The following is a 21,032-nucleotide window of genomic DNA, read 5'->3' on the forward strand; positions in this document are numbered from 1 at the left end:
ACACATGCGTTATTACAGAGCAGAAGAGTCAGACACTACAAAACAAATAACTTATTTTGTGGAGTCACAATTCATACCAGCAAACACAGAAGGTTGTGCTAGTACTGTATACCAACCATACAAATTGTTTCTGTATGAAAGCTGTTAATGTTCAGTTCAGACCTACTGTGTACAGTAATTGAGTTCAATGCTTTTGTACTGTCATTATTACTTAGAGAACACTTAACATTTCTGATCAATAGCTCCACCTGCTGAAGGCTGTGGGATATAACACCACAACAAGGCTCTCTCTTTCTGCCGGTGTGGGTGTCGCTCTCTGCCGGTGTGGGTGTCCGCTCTCTTGCCGGTGTGGGGTGTCGCTCTTGCCGTGTGGGTGTCGGCTACTCTGCCGGTGGTTTGGTGTCGCTCTCTGCGGGTTGTGTGGCTCTCTGCGTGTCGCTCTCGCCGGATGTTGTGTTCCGCTCTCTGCCGGTGTGGGTGTCGCTCTCTGCCGGTGTTGGTGTCGCTCTCTGCCGGTGTTGGTGTCGCTCTCTGCCGGTGTGTCTCTGTCTCTAGCCTAATCGTCAATCTTAGCTTTGACCTCGCTCTGGCTTTAGCCTTCCATTCACCCTGGCCAGCTTTCTGTTCCGGTCAACAGGGCACGCTCCAGCCCAGAGCAATGATTCATCAGGGTCTTTGATATAAACCCAGCCAGGAGAGACATTAGTTACACCCCACAGCTGTTGCTGCTGCAGTCACTTCCTGGCCTGGACTGACTCTGGTGATTGAGCAGGAAAATACTAATGCCAGCTGTTATTTTGTTAGTGAAATCACACAAACCTTTTCCAGATGTAAACATTGTACCTTATTTACGTCAATGGTTTACCTACATCAGTTTTATTCCATAGTTTTAGTCTAGTACCGCTTTGCCCCCRCTTCTCAGCCCAGAGAGTACTGATCTATGAAAAGCAGATACAGAACACTATGTCTTCTGCCAAGTGCCTTCACTACAGTCTCCTGGCAGCTAACACATTCGTCCTAACAATCTAAATCCATAATTATATTCAGTGACCTAATTATTGGGATCTTCAAGACACTCCAGACATGTACTTCTACTGCAGAGAGCACGAGAGAGAACTAGCAGCTATCTATCTCCACAACTTCTCTGTGAGCATGAACACTGAACAATGAGTGGTGTAACAGAGCTGTGTCCGTGGTGTTATCGTGTCTGTGGTGTCCTTACGCTGTGTTTGCTCTCKATCTCCTTGTGTTTCTGCTGTTTGGATGGGTTGTGTCTTCTGGCCAACTATGTGTCTTGAGTTGTGTGGTATTGTATTATGTTGTGTTGCGTCTGTTTTGTGTCTATTGTGTCTGTAGTGTGTGTTGTTTTATTCTGTCCTTACGCTGTGTTGGCTTTCCATCTCCTCGTGTTTCTGCTGTAGGGCCTGGGAGGCCCTGATAGAATCTCCGATCCCCCACTGTGTTCGGAGCTGCTCTGTGCCAGGCCCCTCCAGCCAATTCACAACCTGCATAGCAACAAGAGAGACCCCATTAACACATGATTGGACACAATCATTGATAAATGCTTCATCACTTCCCCCAGGCCGACCAATKAAATACCTTCCAGGTATCAGAGGTCCCTAATTGGTTGGAAAAAATTTAAATCAGTGTGGGTTTCAATCGGGTAACACTACTTAAAAGCTAGCAGGTGACAACACATATAAAGCATGTATTGGCATTTAAAATGTTGTATAATGAGGCTCATTGTTAAAACAGTGTACCATGTGTTAGCACAGCAATATATTATGCCAAGTTACCTATAAAGTAAATATTGTTCACGATATATTGTACTAATGTTTTCTGTGTGTGTCTACTTGAAACTGACATCCCAGGACAAGATAAGKATAACATGATAAACCTAATTCAACATCTGGTTCAAATACAGCATTATTTAAGGAGGATCAAGAAGAGGTGTTAGAATCCACTGAACTTTGAAAGAGGGATGATAAAATGGTTCAGTGTGTTGAGTTTGACAGAGAGGTTTTCGGCATCATCCTTTAGCCTTGCTAAGCAATTCTCCCGCCGGTCTCCTATATAGCTCGGAGAAATACAGCTTACAAACTACTCCCCCTCGCTACACAGCACTACATCTCTACTCCCAGCAGATAAGAACTAGGCCAAACCCCCCTAGTCAAACTAATCCATCATCCTACTGAACAACATCTTCATCCCCATAGCAACAGACTGCTCATTCCGTTAGGATCTAGAATCTAAAATAGAATCCATCCATTCCATGGAACACATCACATCATATCTAAGGATCTGTTCACTTCCTTATAACTTCCTTTTGCACTGGAAAACATTCAAAATGCGGACATCTTTAGATCAGCGGTTCTCAGCCTGGGGCACTAGTACCCCTAAGGGTTTCAGGCAAATCGACAGGTGGTAGCCTATATGGGAAGAATAGTAAGAACATAGGTCAAATGATCAGTTGCACATGACGGAGTACGGAGAACGACTGTTTTAGATGCTAAAGTAGAGTTAAATCTATCGGCCAATGGGAGAAAAGGCATTTTCCCTTCATGGTTACAGAAAGGAAATGAGGTAGTGCCAGCTGCCAAGGAGGAAGTGTGCTGAGATGTAGCCATGTGTGCTGACTGCTCATCCTGGCTTTGTCTCAAATCACTATCTTTTCCCTATATAGTGCACTACTTTTGACCAGGGCCCACTAGATATGGGACAATTATTAGACTGAAGGTGAGGACACAGCAGTTCACCTGACAAGACTGAATCCAAACATTACAATGTTGATTTTATGTGCATTTTACATGAATGTATCCAGGTGCATCGGCTAGGTGCAATAAAATGACAAGCGTTTGAGTGAGAGGTCTAACTGGTGTTTTAAAGTGGCCATACACCTCTCCAAAGTGTGCACAGTTCCTAAGTCATTTCAATGCACTTTTTTAACTCAACTATGAGGTGCTTTTTTGAGCTCTCGTGCCATTGAGGAACACACAGCCCTGCATCCCCRCCTTTACACAATTACTGTTGATGTTTATGCAATATCCAAGAACGGTCCATCATAAATTGCAATCGGGTCAGGTGGGCATAATTGGAAAGCTTATTCTATTGCCAACATGACTAGCTAAATTATAAAATACGATCTTACAGTGTTAGGCTTTCACAAGGCAATTCAGAGAAGCAGATGGTCATTTTGGTGTACATAGAACGGAGTCATGAGTGCATTCTGATGCGTGGTTTTCTTCCCAAAACAACAAACAGGCTCATTGTGTTCAGGACAACCCTGGGTATAACACCATGTCATCTTGTAACTGAAMATCAAACATAGTGATTTTGTATAACCGAGTAAACAAAACATTAAGAACACCTGCTCTTTCTATGACATAGACTGACCAGGTGAATCCATGTGAAAGCTGATTCCTTATTGATGTCACTTGTTAAATCCACTTCAAAATCAGTGTAGATGAAGGGGAGGAGATGGGATGAAGGATTTTTAAGCCTTGATACAAGGGTGAATTGGCAAGACAAAATATTTAAGTGCCTTTGAACAGGGTATGGTAGTAGGTGCCAGGTGCACCAGTTTGTGTCAAGAACTGTAACGCTGCTGGGTTTTTTTATGCTCAACAGTTTCCCATGCGTATCAAGAGCAGTCCACCACTYAAAGGGCATCTAGCTAACTTGACACAACTGTGGGAAGCATTGGAGTAATCATGGACCAGCATCTCTGTGGAACGCTCTCGACACCTTGTAGAGTCCATGCCCCGATGTATTGAGGCTGTTCTGAGTGCAAAAGGTGGAGGGGGTTTTGCAACTCAATATTAGGAAGGTGTTCCTAATGTTTGGTATWTTYAGTGTATACACAAGTTTTATGATATGGAAATATGAGGTGCACTTTTGGCTTGCTTGTATGACATCAAAGCGGTATTTATTATAATCCTCAACGTATCATCTTTCAAAATACATAGAGTACTCGTAATTTACAGCATTTCCCTCACAAAAATGTGAAAAAAGTTGCCCAATTAGCGGGAGGGATGWGGGCAGCTTTTTGTCACGCGTTGTGTTCAAGTTCAGAATGTCTGTCGTCAAAACCCATACAGAGCTGYGAAACAGAGACCCTGACCTCTGACGTCATGTATAGCATGTCACTGTACAGTCACTGCGTTCCAATTTAGACGCTTATCAGTGTCCAAATGTTCAAACCCTATATGGTGACGAGTGTAAAGGGCTACGACAATTTATCACCGGGGACTGGCTTGAAATACTCCACCGAAGAAGAAAATCAAGTTATGTTGAATCAGGCGCTCCTACACTAGCCTCTGAGTCTAACAACCACTGGGTCCTCCTGGTGAAATGGTCCTCATGTAATCCTGTGGGTGTGTAGCTTGTAAACCTCTCTGAGACAAAGTGCAGAACACAATGGGCAAAAGAGAAGCTTTATTCTTCACGTGTCTCTCTGTCTGGTCACTAGGCTGCTGTTGTTGAAGGTATTGGGCTAAAGTCAAGGCAGTGCGATGTCTGTAATCTGCATTTGTTTGAATCCTGGCATCAGTATTTCACCATGCTGGTGTTTTAGTGCAGTTAGGGCAGTGTGTGTAGGGCACTAGGCAGGTGTTGATGATGTTGGCATTGTGCAGTGTGTTTGGGTGTGTGTAGTATGTTGGTGTGTGTGTAGTGTGTGTTCAGTGTGTATCCAGAGTGTGATATCATAGGGCAGTGTGTGTGCAGTGACCAGCTCGTGTGCAGACTGTGATATCAGGGCAGTGTGTGTGCAGTGGACCCAGCTCGTGTGCAGACTGTGATATCATAGGGCAGTGTGGTGCAGTGACCAGCTCGTGTGCAGACTGTGATATCATAGCGGCAGTGTGTGTGCAGTGACCAGCTCGTGTGCAGACTGTGATATCAGGGCAGTGTGTGTGCAGTGACCAGCTCGTGTGCAGACTGTGATATCATAGGGCAGTGTGTGTGCAGTACCTGCATGACCTTGGTCTGTATCTCCTCCAGCTGGGATCGTTTGCTGCGTTGGCGACACACCTCCTGGTACTTAGTGTACTGTTCCCTGAGGGAGTCCAGCAGCTTCATGACCTGAAATAATAGTTTATCTTGTATAGTATTTGTATGTTWTGTGTGAATTTTGATGTTATATGTTTACTATACATCTTTACATCTTATCCGACTTGCCATAACTGAAGTTCCCTCTGGGAAAAATGCAGTTATTCTATTGTACCTGTGGCTGGGCCAGTAGCTCGTCATCCATGGGGGACCAGGCCACACCACCTCCCTCTGACCCATTAAACCTCCGCTGCTGCAGCTCTGACAGCAACTCATGACCTGAAGGGGAGAGAGGAGATGGGGATGGTCATAGGGGGAATGGTAGTGAGAGAAATATATATATGTATGTGTGTGTGAGAGTGAGAGCGAGACAGCCAGAGAGAGAGAGAGAGCCAGAGACAGCCAGAGAGAGAGAGAGAGACAGCCAGAGAGAGAGAGAGAGACAGACAGCCAGAGAGAGAGAGAGAGAGACAGACAGCCAGAGAGAGAGAGAGACAGACAGCCAGAGAGAGAAAGAAATGTGTACTACAGTACAGAATGTAGACGACAGCAAGTTCCTCCTTGTCAGCCATTAAGTTGCAATATACATTTCAGAGGTGCATTATTGTGGAGTAGTACTTCGGGGGAAAGATTGGTATTCATTTATTCATAATACCAACATCAACAGCATCCCAACCTCTTTAAACAGAGATTAATTACACTGGAAAGCCTTCCAAGTACGTTCTTCGATAACAGCACATAACAAATAGGACAGAGTATTGTTCTTATATCATGCTCTTATTCTATCTCACGCTATATCTCCTAGCCTGTCTGTTGTGCCTGTAACAACACAAACAAGAGTGACAGGGCAGCCCAAGCCCTCTTCTTCATTACGCAAGACATTCGCTCAGAGAGCGAGCGAGAAAGAGAGAGGGTATCAGGCGTTGTGTAGGAAGTATCCCAAATTGCACCCTATTCTCAATATAATGCACTACTTTTAGCAAAGGCCCATGGGTTTCTGGTCAAAAGTAGTGCCCTATGTAGGGAATAGGATGCAATTTGGGACACATACAGAGTGAGTTCTTCTGTGGGAAGCACAGTACCAGAGACGCGTTGGGCTGACCGTCCATTCCCCAACCACCAGACAAAGCTCCTTTTATTGGGACAGCTCTGCATGTGCTGGCCTTCCAGGGTTGTGTCCCATAGAACACCCTATTCTCTTTATAGTGCAGTACTTGGCCCTGGTCAGACATAGTGCACTATGAAGGGAACAGGGTGCCATTTGGACTCAGACCAGCTCTGCTCTGGCCTTCCTCTGAATGGGTAAATATTTTCACTGTAGTAAAACCGTTCAAGTGACACACTACTCGCCACTAGGCCTGCAAATAAAATTACTGGGTCTACGTCCCAAAAGGGTGCCTTTTGGGACGCACGCTAGGAGTCTGTTTAATGAATGGTTATGCAGAGTGGAAAATGTCTTCTCTGCTGGTGGCGTGCACCATCTCTGCATCCTGTACCATTCAACTGAAATGGAGTTCAGACTGGTTTAGAAACACACAGCTCTACCAGCTAGGCTACCTGGATTCAGCTATTTGTATTAACAATGACTTGTGCACAAAGATTGGTATAATTACCGGTTTGTAGAACTGTTTCAGGATCAAGCGATGGTAGGAAGTTACTATCTGGTGGCCTGGGAGAAAGATAAGTAAGCAATGTGTTTACTGGCCTGTGTGTTCAATTCCCTTTCCTCAATCATGGATACTTAGAGCAAAAATAGATATAATAGTCAATACCTTTCTTTGTCTAATTGGTTGCTTTTCTCACTCTCGTTGATGACCACCAGTTCATCTAGAAGGGATGTGGACTCTTTGGTAAACTTCTCAAAGACCTGAGGAAAAACAAATGAGTAACAATGTACATGCATGTTTGTCACATAACAACAGGATTGGGGTGAATTCCATTTAAACTCAGGAAGTAAACCATATTCAAATTCCACATTTTCCTCATTGAAAAGCATGGAAGAGAATTTCAGTGTACTTCCTGAATTGACTGGAATTGATCCCAACCCTGCATAATGTCATTGTTATATACATTTTCATCTGTAGGATTCAAAAGTGATGTCCAAATGTGTGCTATTGTACACAGTCACAGTGCATTTGCTCACAAAACTACCTCCAACTTCCTTCATACTGGACATAGAGACATACAAATGGACTCTGGGGAACTAGATAAAAGGGCCTCATTGCCAAAATCCTGAAGTATCCCTTTAAAATGGTGGCTAGGCTTACCAGTCTTTTGTTCAGCCAGTCCATGTGATCATACACCAGACTTCCTCCGAACTCATCAGTCAGCTGACAGGGCTCGATGTAGCGTGTGAGCTTATTGGCAGATACCAGAATGACCTGGAACAAGAGAACAGACAGGGTCAGAGCCAGTTATTAAATCCCCACTGTGGATTAAGGAATTGTATTATTTCATCATCACGCTAATCTCATCCAAGTTTGGACAGTATAAAAGCATGATTCAAGTTCGTAAAATGTAGAAACAATTGATCAAGTGGAGCAAGGCCTAAACACAGCTGGTGGCATGGTGTGACGGCCTTGCATACTGGTTAAGTTAACAACTTTTCAATGTTAACAACTCACACTGACTAGATAGCGGTAAAGTTTTCAGTTCGACACATCAACGTTGACGTCCCAGACAAACTAGATAGGGATTGGAATAGGATTCTGGGAGAGGCCTATACAGACACATCTCTCTGTAAGCCCTGCGCCTGTTATCTTCTACGGCTGTTCCTCCTGCTTAATACAGGCCTGTTTAGATGTAGCAAGGGGATGGGAGGCAACCGCTGACCATACAGATGAGATGAACACAGCAGAACGTTTTCCACCAGGGACAGASTGGACAGGGAGACCACGGCCCATACAGATGAGATGAACACAGCAGAACGTTTTCCACCAGGGACAGACTGGACAGGGAGACCACGGCCCATACAGATGAGATGAACACAGCAGAACGTTTTCCACCAGGGACAGACTGGACAGGGAGACCACGGMCCATACAGATGAGATGAACACAGCAGAACGTTTTCCACCAGGGACAGACKGGACAGGGAGACCACGGYCCATACAGATGAGATGAACACAGCAGAACGTTTTCCACCAGGGACAGACTGGACAGGGAGACCACGGCCCATACAGATGAGATGAACACAGCAGAACGTTTTCCACCAGGGACAGACTGGACAGGGAGACCACGGTCCATACAGATGAGATGAACACAGCAGAGGGTCCATATTCAGAAAGAGCCGTTTTGTCTTTCAGATCATAATGAATAAGACAGCGATGGCCTAATCCTAGATCAGCATTCATACTTTGAGATGATTTATGAATATGGGCCCTGAACTCCAGTCTTCAACACAAACATCCTGGATATGTCCTGTCAGAGTGAAGGAAAATACTTACATCACAATCTCCAAATAACGTCAATTCTCGTCAAGATATCTGCCTGTCTGATGTCATGTGTGGGTGTGTTGAGACGTATCAGATCTATCTGTTTTCAGACACTAATGGAGTGTAAAGTCAGAAATAGATGTCTTGTATTATCCCCATGTTGTGATTCATCACCAGCCTATGCTGTGAATATTACTCAGTGAAGATCAGATACTACTTATCCTAACCTGTACACACAGAGACGTAACTCATACTCCCCTCACCCAGAAGATTAAAGTGAGAGCGTGTGCAGCATGAATAAAGAGATGAGAGAGCTTAAAGGTCAAATACAAGTGAACCCTCTGTATCTCAGCAGTCTACCATAATCTGGATGGTTTGTTTTTATTCAAGATTTGCATAATGACATACTCTCCTTTTAAATCCCCCCCGGTATGGTGACCCTAAACAAAACATCCTAGCTCCGACCAACCGCATCACACGCTGAAAGCAGAGAACTGACTGGTGTGTGTATCACAATCTGAGACCAGAAACCTGAGTGGCAGGCTGCCAGCCCCTTGCACACATCCTCAATGTTGGCCATAAGATGCTAAACACACACTCCATCTACAATGCCATCAACCCTGGAGAACTATATAGTTAGGCATCAACCCTGGAGAACTGTATAGTCAGGCATCAACCCTGGAGAACTGTATAGTTAGGCATCAACCCTGGAGAACTGTGTAGTTAGGCATCAACCCTGGAGACTGTGTAGTTAGCATCAACCCTGGAGAACTGTGTAGTTAGGCATCAACCCTGGAGAACTGTATAGTTAGGCATCAACCTGGAGACTGTGTAGTTAGGCATCAACCCTGGAGAACTGTGTAGTTAGGCATCAACCCTGGAGAACTGTATAGTTAGGCATCAACCTGGAAACTGTGTAGTTAGAGATCAACCCTGGAGAACTGTACTAGTTAGGCATCAACCCTGGAAAACTGTGTAGTTAGGCATCAACCCTGGAGAACTGTGTAGTTAGGTATCAACCCTGGAGAACTGTGTAGTTAGGTATCAAACCTGGAGAACTGTGTAGTTAGAGGCTATCATAATGTTTTGTTAATCTCTGTAGAAATCAAAGCAAAACACACATACAATCACCATCATCATCATGCTGCAGTGAAAACATGATGCTAATGCAGATTATTAACATTTCTCCACATGCAGACAGACTGACTCATTGATAAATATTCATGGTTGTAAAGCAATCCCTGGTTGTAAAGCAATCCCTAGAGTGTGTGTGTGTATCAATCCACATTGTCGTGTGGAATAAATGGAGGCCTCTTCATCTGCCTATGACTAACAAGGTTAGGAGAATCACACACAGGCTTTCTGATTGCATGTGCATTTATTTCTATCGCGATTAGCCTCCAAATAAGAAGGAAGAAAACTGTAGCCTGAAGTTTCTAGTTAAATTGTGATGGCAGATTGGCAACCTCCCAAAGAGAAGAGAAGCAGTAAGAAAAACAGAACAGACCCATCCCTTCTCTTCCACGGCCCACTATGTATCAAATTACATCTGGATAGAGACATTTGCACATGAAACCAACCTCAATCTATCCCTCTCTGGGCATGTATTCACACAGTTATAGAGTAGGGGTGCTGATCTAGGATCAGTTTTGTCTTAACTTACATCTTAATGTATATGAATATATGGAGAGGAGGTACCTGGACCCATAACCACAAAGTGCCTCTGAGTAGGAGTGCTGATCTAGGATCTGTATATATAATCTGACTCAATATGATCTAAAAGGAAAAACTGATCCTAGATCAACACTCCTACTCGGAAGCTTTTCAAATATGGACCCTGGGATGTAAAATCAGCTCACAATCCTAATCGAAGTGCTTTGAAACTGAAAGGCAAATCAAGCAGAGCATTTTGTGTCAGGGTTTAAAACCACAGTGGCATTATTGTTCAGTTGCGTCTCAGTGAGTCAGCTCTCTACCATAAGTGTTGCTTTGTCTCACTGTGAGATCATTCCATTAACAGAAGAACGTGTCCCCTCAAAATAGAATGGCCTTGTTTGAGAACATCAAAACCATGATGTATTGTGGGTAAATTGTGACTTACTGACTTAAATACAAATAATAATCAGTACATGTTGCAAGGTGATTTGAAACGCAGTCCGTGTCGAACAAACCAAAAAGCTAGTTCMTTGAGGTTGAGGAGGCAGGCACTGAGTGAGACTGTTCATGCCCTGTTACACTTCCACATGCTCCAGTGTTCATACCAGATTGGTTGTGGGCAGTAGAACCCAATACAAGTCAGCCAACCACTTAGTTCAAAGATATTTCATTCTCAACACCTCAACAGTAATGTTAGATGAATAAAAGTATCTAACTAAACTAGGTCAATTTCACAATTTTTAAGTATTCTCCCCCAATTCCCTTTTATTTCCAATCCCAATAAACGGACCACCTCTGCCATCTAACAGAGCCATCTGGTGAAGCAGGGGAGTTATAGGGAGGGAGAGCTAGAGGGTACTTCTGGCCCAGATCATTACGCAACTGTTGGGAGCAAAATCAACAAGAAAGACCTCTACTGAGCAGTCTCAGGAATTAGTGTCAGGACACTTTACACACACACACACACACTAGACAGTAAACTTTCTGTCTTTCTAAGAGACACTTGTATACTGCAGCCTGCATCTGCTCTGGATCTACATGACCGTTGACAAGCAACATGATGATAGTATTAGTCCACGCTGAAGGAGACCATGCTGCAGACAGGTCTGACTGACTACTACTATGTATTCCTACTCCATACTTCCATTACTACCAAACAAACTAGCCTGTATCCTTCCACCATACTTCCATTACTATCGTTCTGTTGTGAGGAGTATTGTGAGAAAAGAGGAATAGAAACTTGTGTGTGTCCCATTCCTCTATTCATATAAATCCTTCAGCAAGTGATGACCAAAGACATATGGGAGGTTGAAATGGAGCAGGATGCATGAATGTTCTGATACAATGCTGACTTCCTTTTAAAATCACCACACAGTGCACTTAAAATAGACTCATGCTGCCATGCTGTCTACCACAACAGACCTTGGCCATCTATCTATCAGCCTCATTTGACAGAGAGCTTCATTACAGATTAAAATATGCATATTGGTCTCTAACATGTTGTCAGCAATTACCAATAAACCCCCAGAGTAACTGATAGGCTGTATTTGAGGGCTGTTGTGGAGCAGGCAACCACAAAAGAACCAGCGAAAATCACTAGAAATCACTAGTCATTGTAATAACACCACCCACATGAGTTACCTATACAGAATAAACAGATCTAAAGAACACCATTGCTGAAGGGGTTAACAACACAAGGCCAAATTGAATACTGACAATTAAATATCTATTCCTCTCTATCAATTTGTTTGCCACCCAACCACCAACGTTGGAATCATTGGTTTGTGAAGGAAAGTAAATTGAATTCCAGCCATAATTAGTCCCTCTGGGAGGTGACTGGGGATGCTGCTGCTCAGAGGAACAACATTATTAGGAGAGAGACAGAGAGAGACAGACAGAGAGAGACAGAGAGAGAGAGACAGAGGAGACAAAGACAAAGACAGAGACAAAGACAGACAGAGACAGACAGACAGAGAGAGAGAGATGCAGAGAGAGAGAGAGAGAAAGAGAGGAGGAAAACACATAGATGTAGCAAGATAGACAGAGAGGAATAAGACACTCACCTCAAAGCCTAGTCTGTCCTTCTCCTTCCAGAAGCAGAAATGAGTGACCTTCTTGTCCCAGAATTCATCAGGCTTCACCACACACACCAGAGACACCTCTGCTGGAATCACGTTCTATAAATRATGGGATAATATGAAGAAAAATAAATAAATAAAATAAGCAAAATGGTAAAGGCTTTCAATGGCTTACTGGACACATTCAAATCCAGAAACAGAAATATCATCCCCAAAACAATTCAGTGTTTTCCCTATATGCATTTAGCAGTGGCGCACCGCCATATTCTAAATTCCTTTACTTTAGATTGTGTGTATTGTTAGATATTACTGCACTGTTGGAGCTAGAAACACAAGCATTTCGCTACACCCACAATAACATCTGCTAATCACGTGTATGTGACAAATAACATTTTGATTTGACGATGGCTGCCACTGCAAATAAATCAATAAATATTTAAATAAAAAAAATAAAAAAATAGTTTTCGGTTTGGTAAAAACATTGTCAGTGTAAACTTAAACCAGATATAAGGCATGTAGAAAAGATAATGGAGCAATCTATTTTTAAATAAGATCATCTTTGAGAACTAACAATCACCAAAATAAAAACTAGTCAGGTAGAATCTAAAAGTAAAAAATGTCATGGCAATGGGGCCCCCATGGATTTTGTTATAACGTTTGAGTCACTCAGGTAGCATAAGAACAAGGCATAAGCCATGACAAAATGTGTATAATTGCAGGAAACTAGCTTTAAAACAGAAAAATTGTGTCTCTGTGGCCAAGAGCAAGGCCTCTAAAACCGCACCATTTTTCAATAACTGTTTAGCACATCAGTTTTTCCATGAAATCCTGCAGTGAATTTCCCCATCCCATCACATGGTAGGCCACTAAATGAGGAGTAGCTTGCAGCAGCATTTTCCCCTGACAGTGCCAGGCAGATTAGTGTCAACAGATAGTACATTTCATACTGTCATCTTATCTTTCCTGGTCCTGTTTCTGCAGAGGTCTATGGATAGCAGGGGACTGGCGATATCTACCAAGAGCATTTTACACCGTATAGTCAATCTGCAGTGACAAAACCAGGTAAGGGCAGACAGGGAAGAATGCAGGCTACAGTACAACAGACCTGGGTTCAAACAGTATTTTAAATCTTTCATAAACCTTGAGCGTTTTCTCTAGCATGCCTAGAGTGCCAGATGGGCGGGGTTTACAGTTTKGGGACTATTTCATTAAGCCAAGCAAGCTCAAACAAGCATAGCTAAATTATTTTAAATGATTTCAAACAGTATTTGAACCCAGGTCTCTGGCAGACAGACTGCAGACCACAGTCTGCTGACATTGACCTCCATCCACTCTGCAGTGTGGCCGGAGCCTGGGTCCTGTTCATTAGGCATCAAATGGAAGAAAATGACTAAAACAGGGAGGGACAATGGTGTAAAATGTTTTACTAGGGTGCCCTAATTAGCACAACACAGAGCCTGGACTTCAGGGAAAAACGCTAAGTATTGTTTAACGGTATAATCAGGCAGCCTCGTCAAGATATTTAATTCCTACTCTTCTTAAAATCTAATCAACTTAGATTCCTTTTTGTCTTAATTACTTTCACTTGATTGCTGGTGATGCATTTGATCTGAGATGTCTATTTATTTGATTCGTTTAGTGAGTTTTTTTGGGGGACCACGCACAATGCATATTGCCCCAGATTTGGCTCCATAGCCCATCACTGTAATGTTTTACGACATTTGGAGGGTTATTATTTATTATGCAGGTAGGGTCAACAGAGACGAGACACCGACAGAACACAACATCTGGGTGGACCACCATTTTATTTCTCCTCCCAGCTCTTTGTCACATTCTGATTGGTAGAGAGGTGTTAACGTGGTATGGGTAGACCTAGATCGTTCCCCTGTGGAAACTTCATGCCCACATCTGCTTCTCACTCGGACATATGCTCCTCTATACTGCGCTAATTAATCATTACACTCATGAATATTCACTAGGATAAATATAAATAGAGAGTCGTGGGTTTTAAAGAGTTAAACCTACTGAACATTGTTAAATAGGCCATTGGGAACAGAACACATCATGTTAAAGTATTTTTACATCCTCACCCGCCACTAGTCTTTTTCTAATACAACAAAGCATGGCATTGGAATCTTCTTCTTATCTAGCCTGGGTGTGTTATAGCAGACTGTATAGAAACAGTCAGGAGAATAAAAATTAACACTGTGCTGATTCTCTGTGTCCTACCAGCAACATGAACCCCTTCTTTTTTCAGTTCCTACCTGCAACATCAGTACCACAGTCTTCACGATGTTCCACTGTGACTTTCGTCCGTCCACGATGACTGTGAAGCCTCTTGCTTTGCACTTGTCACTGATGAGAGAAGACGAGAAAGATGGTGATTATTTGTCCACCTGTAATAATGTGTGCTCTTGTTCCTTGAATTTCACACCAAGGATCCCAGTATAGCAAGCATCCCACTGGGAACCCACAACCTTAGCGCCATGTTCATACTAACTGAGCCAGACAGGACCATAAAGCCTAGATGAATACAGATCAGAAATTGTGTGATCATCATGCAGAAGTCACAAGCTAACATAGCATGATCTTCCTTAACTTTTGGTCCTCTCTCCTACACACCCACGTAGCAGAACTAGCTCAATCCAAATAGAACACAGAGTTTAATGTGCGTCCAATACTGTTGCTATGCAAGTGCATTTTCAAAGGCAATGGAGCCAAAATCCCTTTTAGAGGCCTACAGATCAATATGAGAATAATAGAATGTCAGCCAGATAAAGGACAGGCTCTGTGCTCACATTCCATTGGCTAATAAAAGTAGACTACCTTAACAAGCAATGCTCTCTGCCTAATTAAATAATAGTGGTAAGTATTTCCAAATCAAGCTGCTGTGTATGTGGTATTTGGACATGATGAATACAATGATCTATTGAACTGTAAATAATAAAGAACCATGATTTTGGGGGGGGATCTTTGAAGGACCCACTGGAACATGCTCCCAAAAAGCATGCTATCCAATTGAAACCCCATTTTAATATATCTATAAGTCAGTGGTGATAATACAGTGTGTGCCAGTGATTGATTCTTGCCTGGGGATGCCGAGGAGATAGTCCAGCGTGGAGCTGAGCTCCTCCATACTGGTCTGTTCTGTACATAGTGGAATGGTTAGGATCAGTCCACTGCGTCTGTCTTTGCCTCCTGTGAATGTGAAACAACCAGAAAAATAACTGTTATTAATCTTTATTTATACAGATTAGTCTCATTGAGATAACGTTTATTTTGCAAGAGAGACCTAGTGTATCTACCGTAGTGGGTGTACCCATGAGTGTGCCAGTCAAATTGCTATGGTCAGAGGTTCCAAGGCCATTTTATTCCTTCTAATTCTATGGTATCTACACTGATTCACCTTACAAGTCATTAACAATGAATTTTCAAAGAATGCACACTAAAAAGGTGTGTATAAAGAGGACTGTGTGTAAATAACAGTCATATAATGGCAGACTTTGGAGAAGGTCGGGCAGAACCAAGTATTCCAAGTACGGCCGGCCAAGAATAATCTATTAAAGGAGGAGGAGTGTCTTGTAAACGCCACGGACAGCGGTAATGATGGTGGGAGCTCTGCCTCTGGATGTGTCCCAAATGATGTCCTAGTCTCTATGTAGTGCACTACTTTTGACCAGAGCCCTATTGGCCTTGGTCAAAAGTAGTGCACTATATAGGGAATATGGTGCCATCTGGGACATACCCTCTGACTCAAAAGCTCCTGCTACGTCGCTTTGTTCCTCGTAACACAACTGTATAATGATAAGGGGGATGAACCAAAGGAGTGCCTAGTGCCACATGTCAGGGTTAAAGGAGTAAAAGCAATTAAAAGCAACAGTTATTCTCATCAAAGTTAGTTTTGTGTCCACTAGGAGTCAGTGACATAAAAGCAACAACTATTTGTCAAAGTCAGTCTTCTGTCAAGCCAGTGTGAGTCAGGTAGTCAGATTGTCACTTCCCTGAATGAAAAGTAGTTGCTTTGTTCTTTCTTTTATATGTGTAAGACTCTAAACACAGGAAACCACATAGTTGATTGTTGTGATTTTCCTGAAAATAATCGGTGTCTATTCGAGACTTTTACTAGTCTGGAAAAAAACAATAAACTAACAGAAGTCTTTAAATGATGCTCACCGGCACATTTCTTTATTTTATTGTCTAAACTATTATTTTGTCAAAATGTGAAATTGAATCTCAAGAGAAACCCCATTTACTCTCAAACTAAATGTGTGTGAGTGTATGCAGTACAGCAGCTCAATCTCAAAACATTTTTCTCTTTGAAGCAAACAAGAAAGAAAATCCATATTTATCCATTTGTGAAATGACCTCTTAGCTAGTATTTCATTAGACTTTAGTGTAACAAGAATAAACATCTATTCTATTCTAATGCCACAAGCATTCATTTTGTTGTGTACCTAGTAAGTCAATGAGACCTTCAACAGTATCTGAACACAGAGTCCCTCCCTGATGCAGCCCTGGTGCTGTGACCTTCAAATCAGCATCATCAACAAGATGAGAAACCTCATTCTGTCAGCAGCAGGCAGGACAGAACAACAGGCTATTATCACGAAACACTGCCTGCCAGAGCCAAGAATAGAGAGGGGGATTTATCAGACCACCCAAGGACTAGCTACTACACTCCTAGACCAAGGACTAACACTACACTCCTAGACCAAGGACTAACACTACACTCCCTTCAGAGGCTAGAGAGGGATGAGGAGCACATCAATAACACAGCAACTTGAGCAACTTGATGAAAATGAGAGCTAGATGTGGGGTACACACAAAGCTTCACAATCCTGGGAATTATACGAGCATGCATAACTTCAAGTTAATTTTTAGTCAACTCTGCCTGCCTTTACTTCCTTGATAATGCTGGCTCTCACCGCTGTACACTTATTTCACTGACTGAGAATGTTCAATAAGCAGCAGAAAAAGTGCTTGAGCCAGTTGCATGAGGACAAAGGTAAAGTAATAGTAGTAGATGTGGCACTACTGTTGGGCATTTCCATGTAAACATGATCACTGGTAAATGTAATGTTAAGCTTAGCAATGTAAATGCGGTGCGGATCATTCCAAGAAGCCATCTCTGTCAACAGTAAAGATAAACAGCTTCGACTGACTGGAGGATATTATTACCTGACAAGAAGGCTAGGCGTTTCTTCAGAATGGGCAGTATGTTGGTAGCCTCCATACTGGCAAGTTCCCCCCTGCAGTCTGAAAAGTAAACATATAGGTTATAGCAAAGCAGGTGATGCACATAATAATCATTAGATGATCACACACACATACAAATTAGCATATAGCACTGTCATCCCTGTCAATTACAAGCCAACTGACAACGAAACACCAAGATGCTTTACCTTCCTAGAAATCAAAGGTACCTCTTTCAAACATTTCCTTCTGGGCCCATGTTCTGTAACGAGGACACAGAGACAAAAACAAGTCAACACTATAGATTTTTTATTTTTTATTTTTTTATTTCACCTTTATTTAACCAGGTAGGCTAGTTGAGAACAAGTTCTCATTTGCAACTGCGACCTGGCCAAGATAAAGCATAGCAGTGTGAACAGACAACACAGAGTTACACATGGAGTAAACAATAAACAAGTCAATAACATGGTAGAAAAAAAGAGAATCTATATACAATGTGTGCAAAAGCATGAGTAGGCAATAAATCGAATAATTACAATTTAGCAGATTAACACTGGAGTGATAAATCATCAGATGAACATGTGCAAGAAGAGATACTGGTGTGCAAAAGAGCAGAAAAGTAAATAAATAAAAGCAGTATGGGGGGTGAGGTAGGTAAATGGGTGGGTAGTTTACAGATGGACTATGTACAGCTGCAGCGATCAGTTAGCTGCTCGGATAGCAGATTTTTAAAGTTGTTGAGGGAGATAAAAGTCTCCAACTTCAGAGATTTTTGCAATTCGTTCCAGTCGCAGCAGCAGAGAACTGGAAGGAAAGGCGTCCAAATGAGGTTTTAGCTTTAGGGATGATCAGTGAGATACACCTGCTGGAGCGCGTGCTGCGGGTGGTGTAGCCATCGTGACCAGTGAACTGAGATAAGGCGGCACTTTACCTAGCATAGCTTGTAGATGACTGGAAGCCAGTGGGTCTGACGACGAACATGTAGCGAGGGCCAGCCGACTAGGGCATACAGGTCGCAGTGGTGGGTCGTATAAGGTGCTTTAGTAACAAAACGAATGGCACTGTGATAAACTGCATCCAGTTTGCTGAGTAGAGTGTTGGAAGCTATTTTGTAGATGACATCGCCGAAGTCGAGGATCGGCAGGATAGTCAGTTTTACTAGGGTAAAGTAGCAACTAGCTCAATATTGACAATCATATTGACAAACAAATCATCCACTAATAAGGAATCAAGACATACCTTATTACTGTGTCAGAACAAAAATAATGTCCAAGAACCATTTTGTTAGTCTATGGTTTGAGGCTATGAAGAATGACGTGTGAACTGTTCTAATATATTCTATTAGCCTTAAACACAGTAATAAAATGGCTTGTTTTGCGGTATTGGGAGGATTACCCATCTGGACTGTCTTGTCTTAACTGAATTGAATGATACATAAACCACTGCAGTACATCATCATATCCTTTTGGTCAAATCTGTTCTCAACATATTTTTATCCCAAACACAGCAGAATGATAGATTTACATGGTCACTGGCCAAAACAGCGTGGGGAAACATTTGAAACCCATTAGTAGATTGCAATGCAGCAAACCCTGACCTACTGCACAGTAATGAGCCACCCACTGGCATATTACCATTGATTGTCACAAACTGCACCCTATTACCTACAATGTACACTACTTTTGACCAGAGCCCTATGTGCACTGGTCAAGGTAGTTCACAACATAGTGAATAGGGTGCCATTTGGGATACCCTGGTTTAGTGTACATATCTCTCACAAGCTTTCATGTAGTGCATCTGAGTTATCCAGGCAATTATACAAACCATAATAACCATCTATTATTCAATAACCTTATCCTGGAGTCATGACTAAGTAGCTATATTTGTAGGAAAAGTTGGGTTTGCTTTTCTTTCCTGGAAAGTTGGTGTCTTTGAGCTATTCTAGAACAAATATGATTATGATGTGTAGTTCAAACTGGCTACTGTAATTAGCCACTGGTGAATAGTCTTACGCAGTACAAAAAAGTACTCAAATATATGCACTCACTACTGTAAGTAGCTCTGGATAAGAGTGTCTGCTAAATGACTCAAATGTACTCATTCTCACACTCCAAGAATAAATAGTTATTCCTATTTGGAGGCTGTAATTGATGACAATAACAATGCTATTTATTGTGATGGACAAAAATTACATTATTCCTTCTATTTCAACATTAGACTACTCCTAAAGCATTGCTAATATGTGGCTACAATAGTTTTCACATGCTTCAAAAGTAGAGTAATTTGATATTGGTGACATTTTCAATGACATGGCCACGATGCATAGGCTACGTATGCAAMGGGCATTTAGGAGCGAGGACAACACTAGGTATGGTTGACAATAATCAACAGACATAACTATATTTCATACATTTAGGTTAAATTCCAAGTTCCCGATATGCTCGATATTATCCTTATGTGGTGGCAAATCATTACAATTGTTTTTATAGTAAGCACACAGCAGGCACGAGACAAAAGCCCTAAAATCGAAGGACCCACCTCCCTGGCCTTCTCATCACAAAAAAATCGAAATTGTAAAATCCTTTATACATATTGTAATGTATGAAAAGGATAATCTATGTCCCATTTGCTCACCCGTGCTGAATAAAAATCCGCGTTCGTATCACTTCGTAGCAGTAGCACGAGGTTTTCCCCAACTGACTACACAACCAATGCTAAACTGTTATAGTGAGTAGGCTATGCAGACACAATGACCTATATTCCTGAAATTGAATCTCGCTCTAACCCGTGTTCGCAATATAATCCTTGTATGAAAATGATACCGTTTGTTGCGGCAAAGGGACGATTTCCTTCTTACCTCAGACGAAACAGGACGAATTATGTATGTATCAATATACGACGTTGAATCAATGTAGCCTGTAGGAGGAGTTTCTATTGAAAAATCCCAGTTTATCTGACCGAGCTCCACTGATTTATTGGACTGTAGGCGATCACATCTGTAACATCTTTCAAGGCTTAGAACTCGTTAGAAAAAATATTGTATCGTCAAAAGTTACAACTCCGCCATATCTATACTGGATTGTTATTAAAATATGGTTTGTTTTCAGGGGGCTGGACTGTTACTACGGAGGCAACTCCCAAACGGACAATACATGCAATAGAGCGCCCTCCGACATATGTGAAGCTAGCCATAATAGTGGCATTTATGGTTCGCCTTCAAAATAAAAGGCACTCATTGAAAGTCATGCAAATAGATACAGACAGTGGAATCATGCCATATTTGGACTAGATAATGCTAAACAACGTTGGAAAGTTGTTATATAAATTCAACAAAAGTTAATTTGAGAGAAAAAATACAAATCTTCAGAGTAGCAGTCTACTCAGCGACAACCACATAATACAATTGTGAAGAGTTTATAACAGGGGCACCGGTGGAAAGGCGAGAAGGAGTTGAACGGAGCCCTATGTCAGTCACACCAGCTCCCATGCTTGGCATTCATACTCCAATGCCAGCTGCTCCTGGTATTTTAGGTCCTTAAAGGGCGCTGCAAAATTTGCACGGCGATGCGGTACCGAGCTCAATTTGGCCTCTGTGTGCCTATGGAGACTCCGCCATTGCGTCACA

General features: G+C 42.3%; 1 protein-coding gene across 3 annotated transcripts in view; it reads right to left on the reverse strand.

Moving 5' to 3' along the window:
• Window positions 1–20,584, reverse strand: part of LOC111977612 (SEC14 domain and spectrin repeat-containing protein 1) — a 26,543-nt gene extending 5,959 nt beyond the window's left edge. The window contains exons 1-12 of one of the 3 annotated variants that reach the window (XM_024007137.2): window positions 20,265–20,584; window positions 17,617–17,669; window positions 17,393–17,470; window positions 15,304–15,412; window positions 14,479–14,569; window positions 12,200–12,313; window positions 7,317–7,430; window positions 6,822–6,916; window positions 6,663–6,718; window positions 5,225–5,328; window positions 4,981–5,082; window positions 1,383–1,505 (exon numbers count right to left, since the gene is read on the reverse strand). In XM_024007137.2, coding sequence (XP_023862905.1) covers window positions 1,383–1,505; window positions 4,981–5,082; window positions 5,225–5,328; window positions 6,663–6,718; window positions 6,822–6,916; window positions 7,317–7,430; window positions 12,200–12,313; window positions 14,479–14,569; window positions 15,304–15,412; window positions 17,393–17,447 — 963 coding nt within the window. In that variant the 5' untranslated portion in view covers window positions 17,448–17,470; window positions 17,617–17,669; window positions 20,265–20,584. Of the gene's footprint in view, window positions 1–1,382; window positions 1,506–4,971; window positions 5,083–5,224; window positions 5,329–6,662; window positions 6,719–6,821; window positions 6,917–7,316; window positions 7,431–12,199; window positions 12,314–14,478; window positions 14,570–15,303; window positions 15,413–17,392; window positions 17,471–17,616; window positions 17,670–20,041; window positions 20,132–20,264 lie in introns of those variants that run through there. The other 2 variants (XM_024007119.2, XM_024007126.3) reach the window with 2 other exon arrangements.
• Window positions 20,585–21,032: the final 448 nt, after the last annotated feature.

This window comes from Salvelinus sp. IW2-2015, linkage group LG2, assembly GCF_002910315.2.
Source record: "Salvelinus sp. IW2-2015 linkage group LG2, ASM291031v2, whole genome shotgun sequence".
NCBI classification, from domain to species: domain Eukaryota; kingdom Metazoa; phylum Chordata; class Actinopteri; order Salmoniformes; family Salmonidae; genus Salvelinus; species Salvelinus sp. IW2-2015.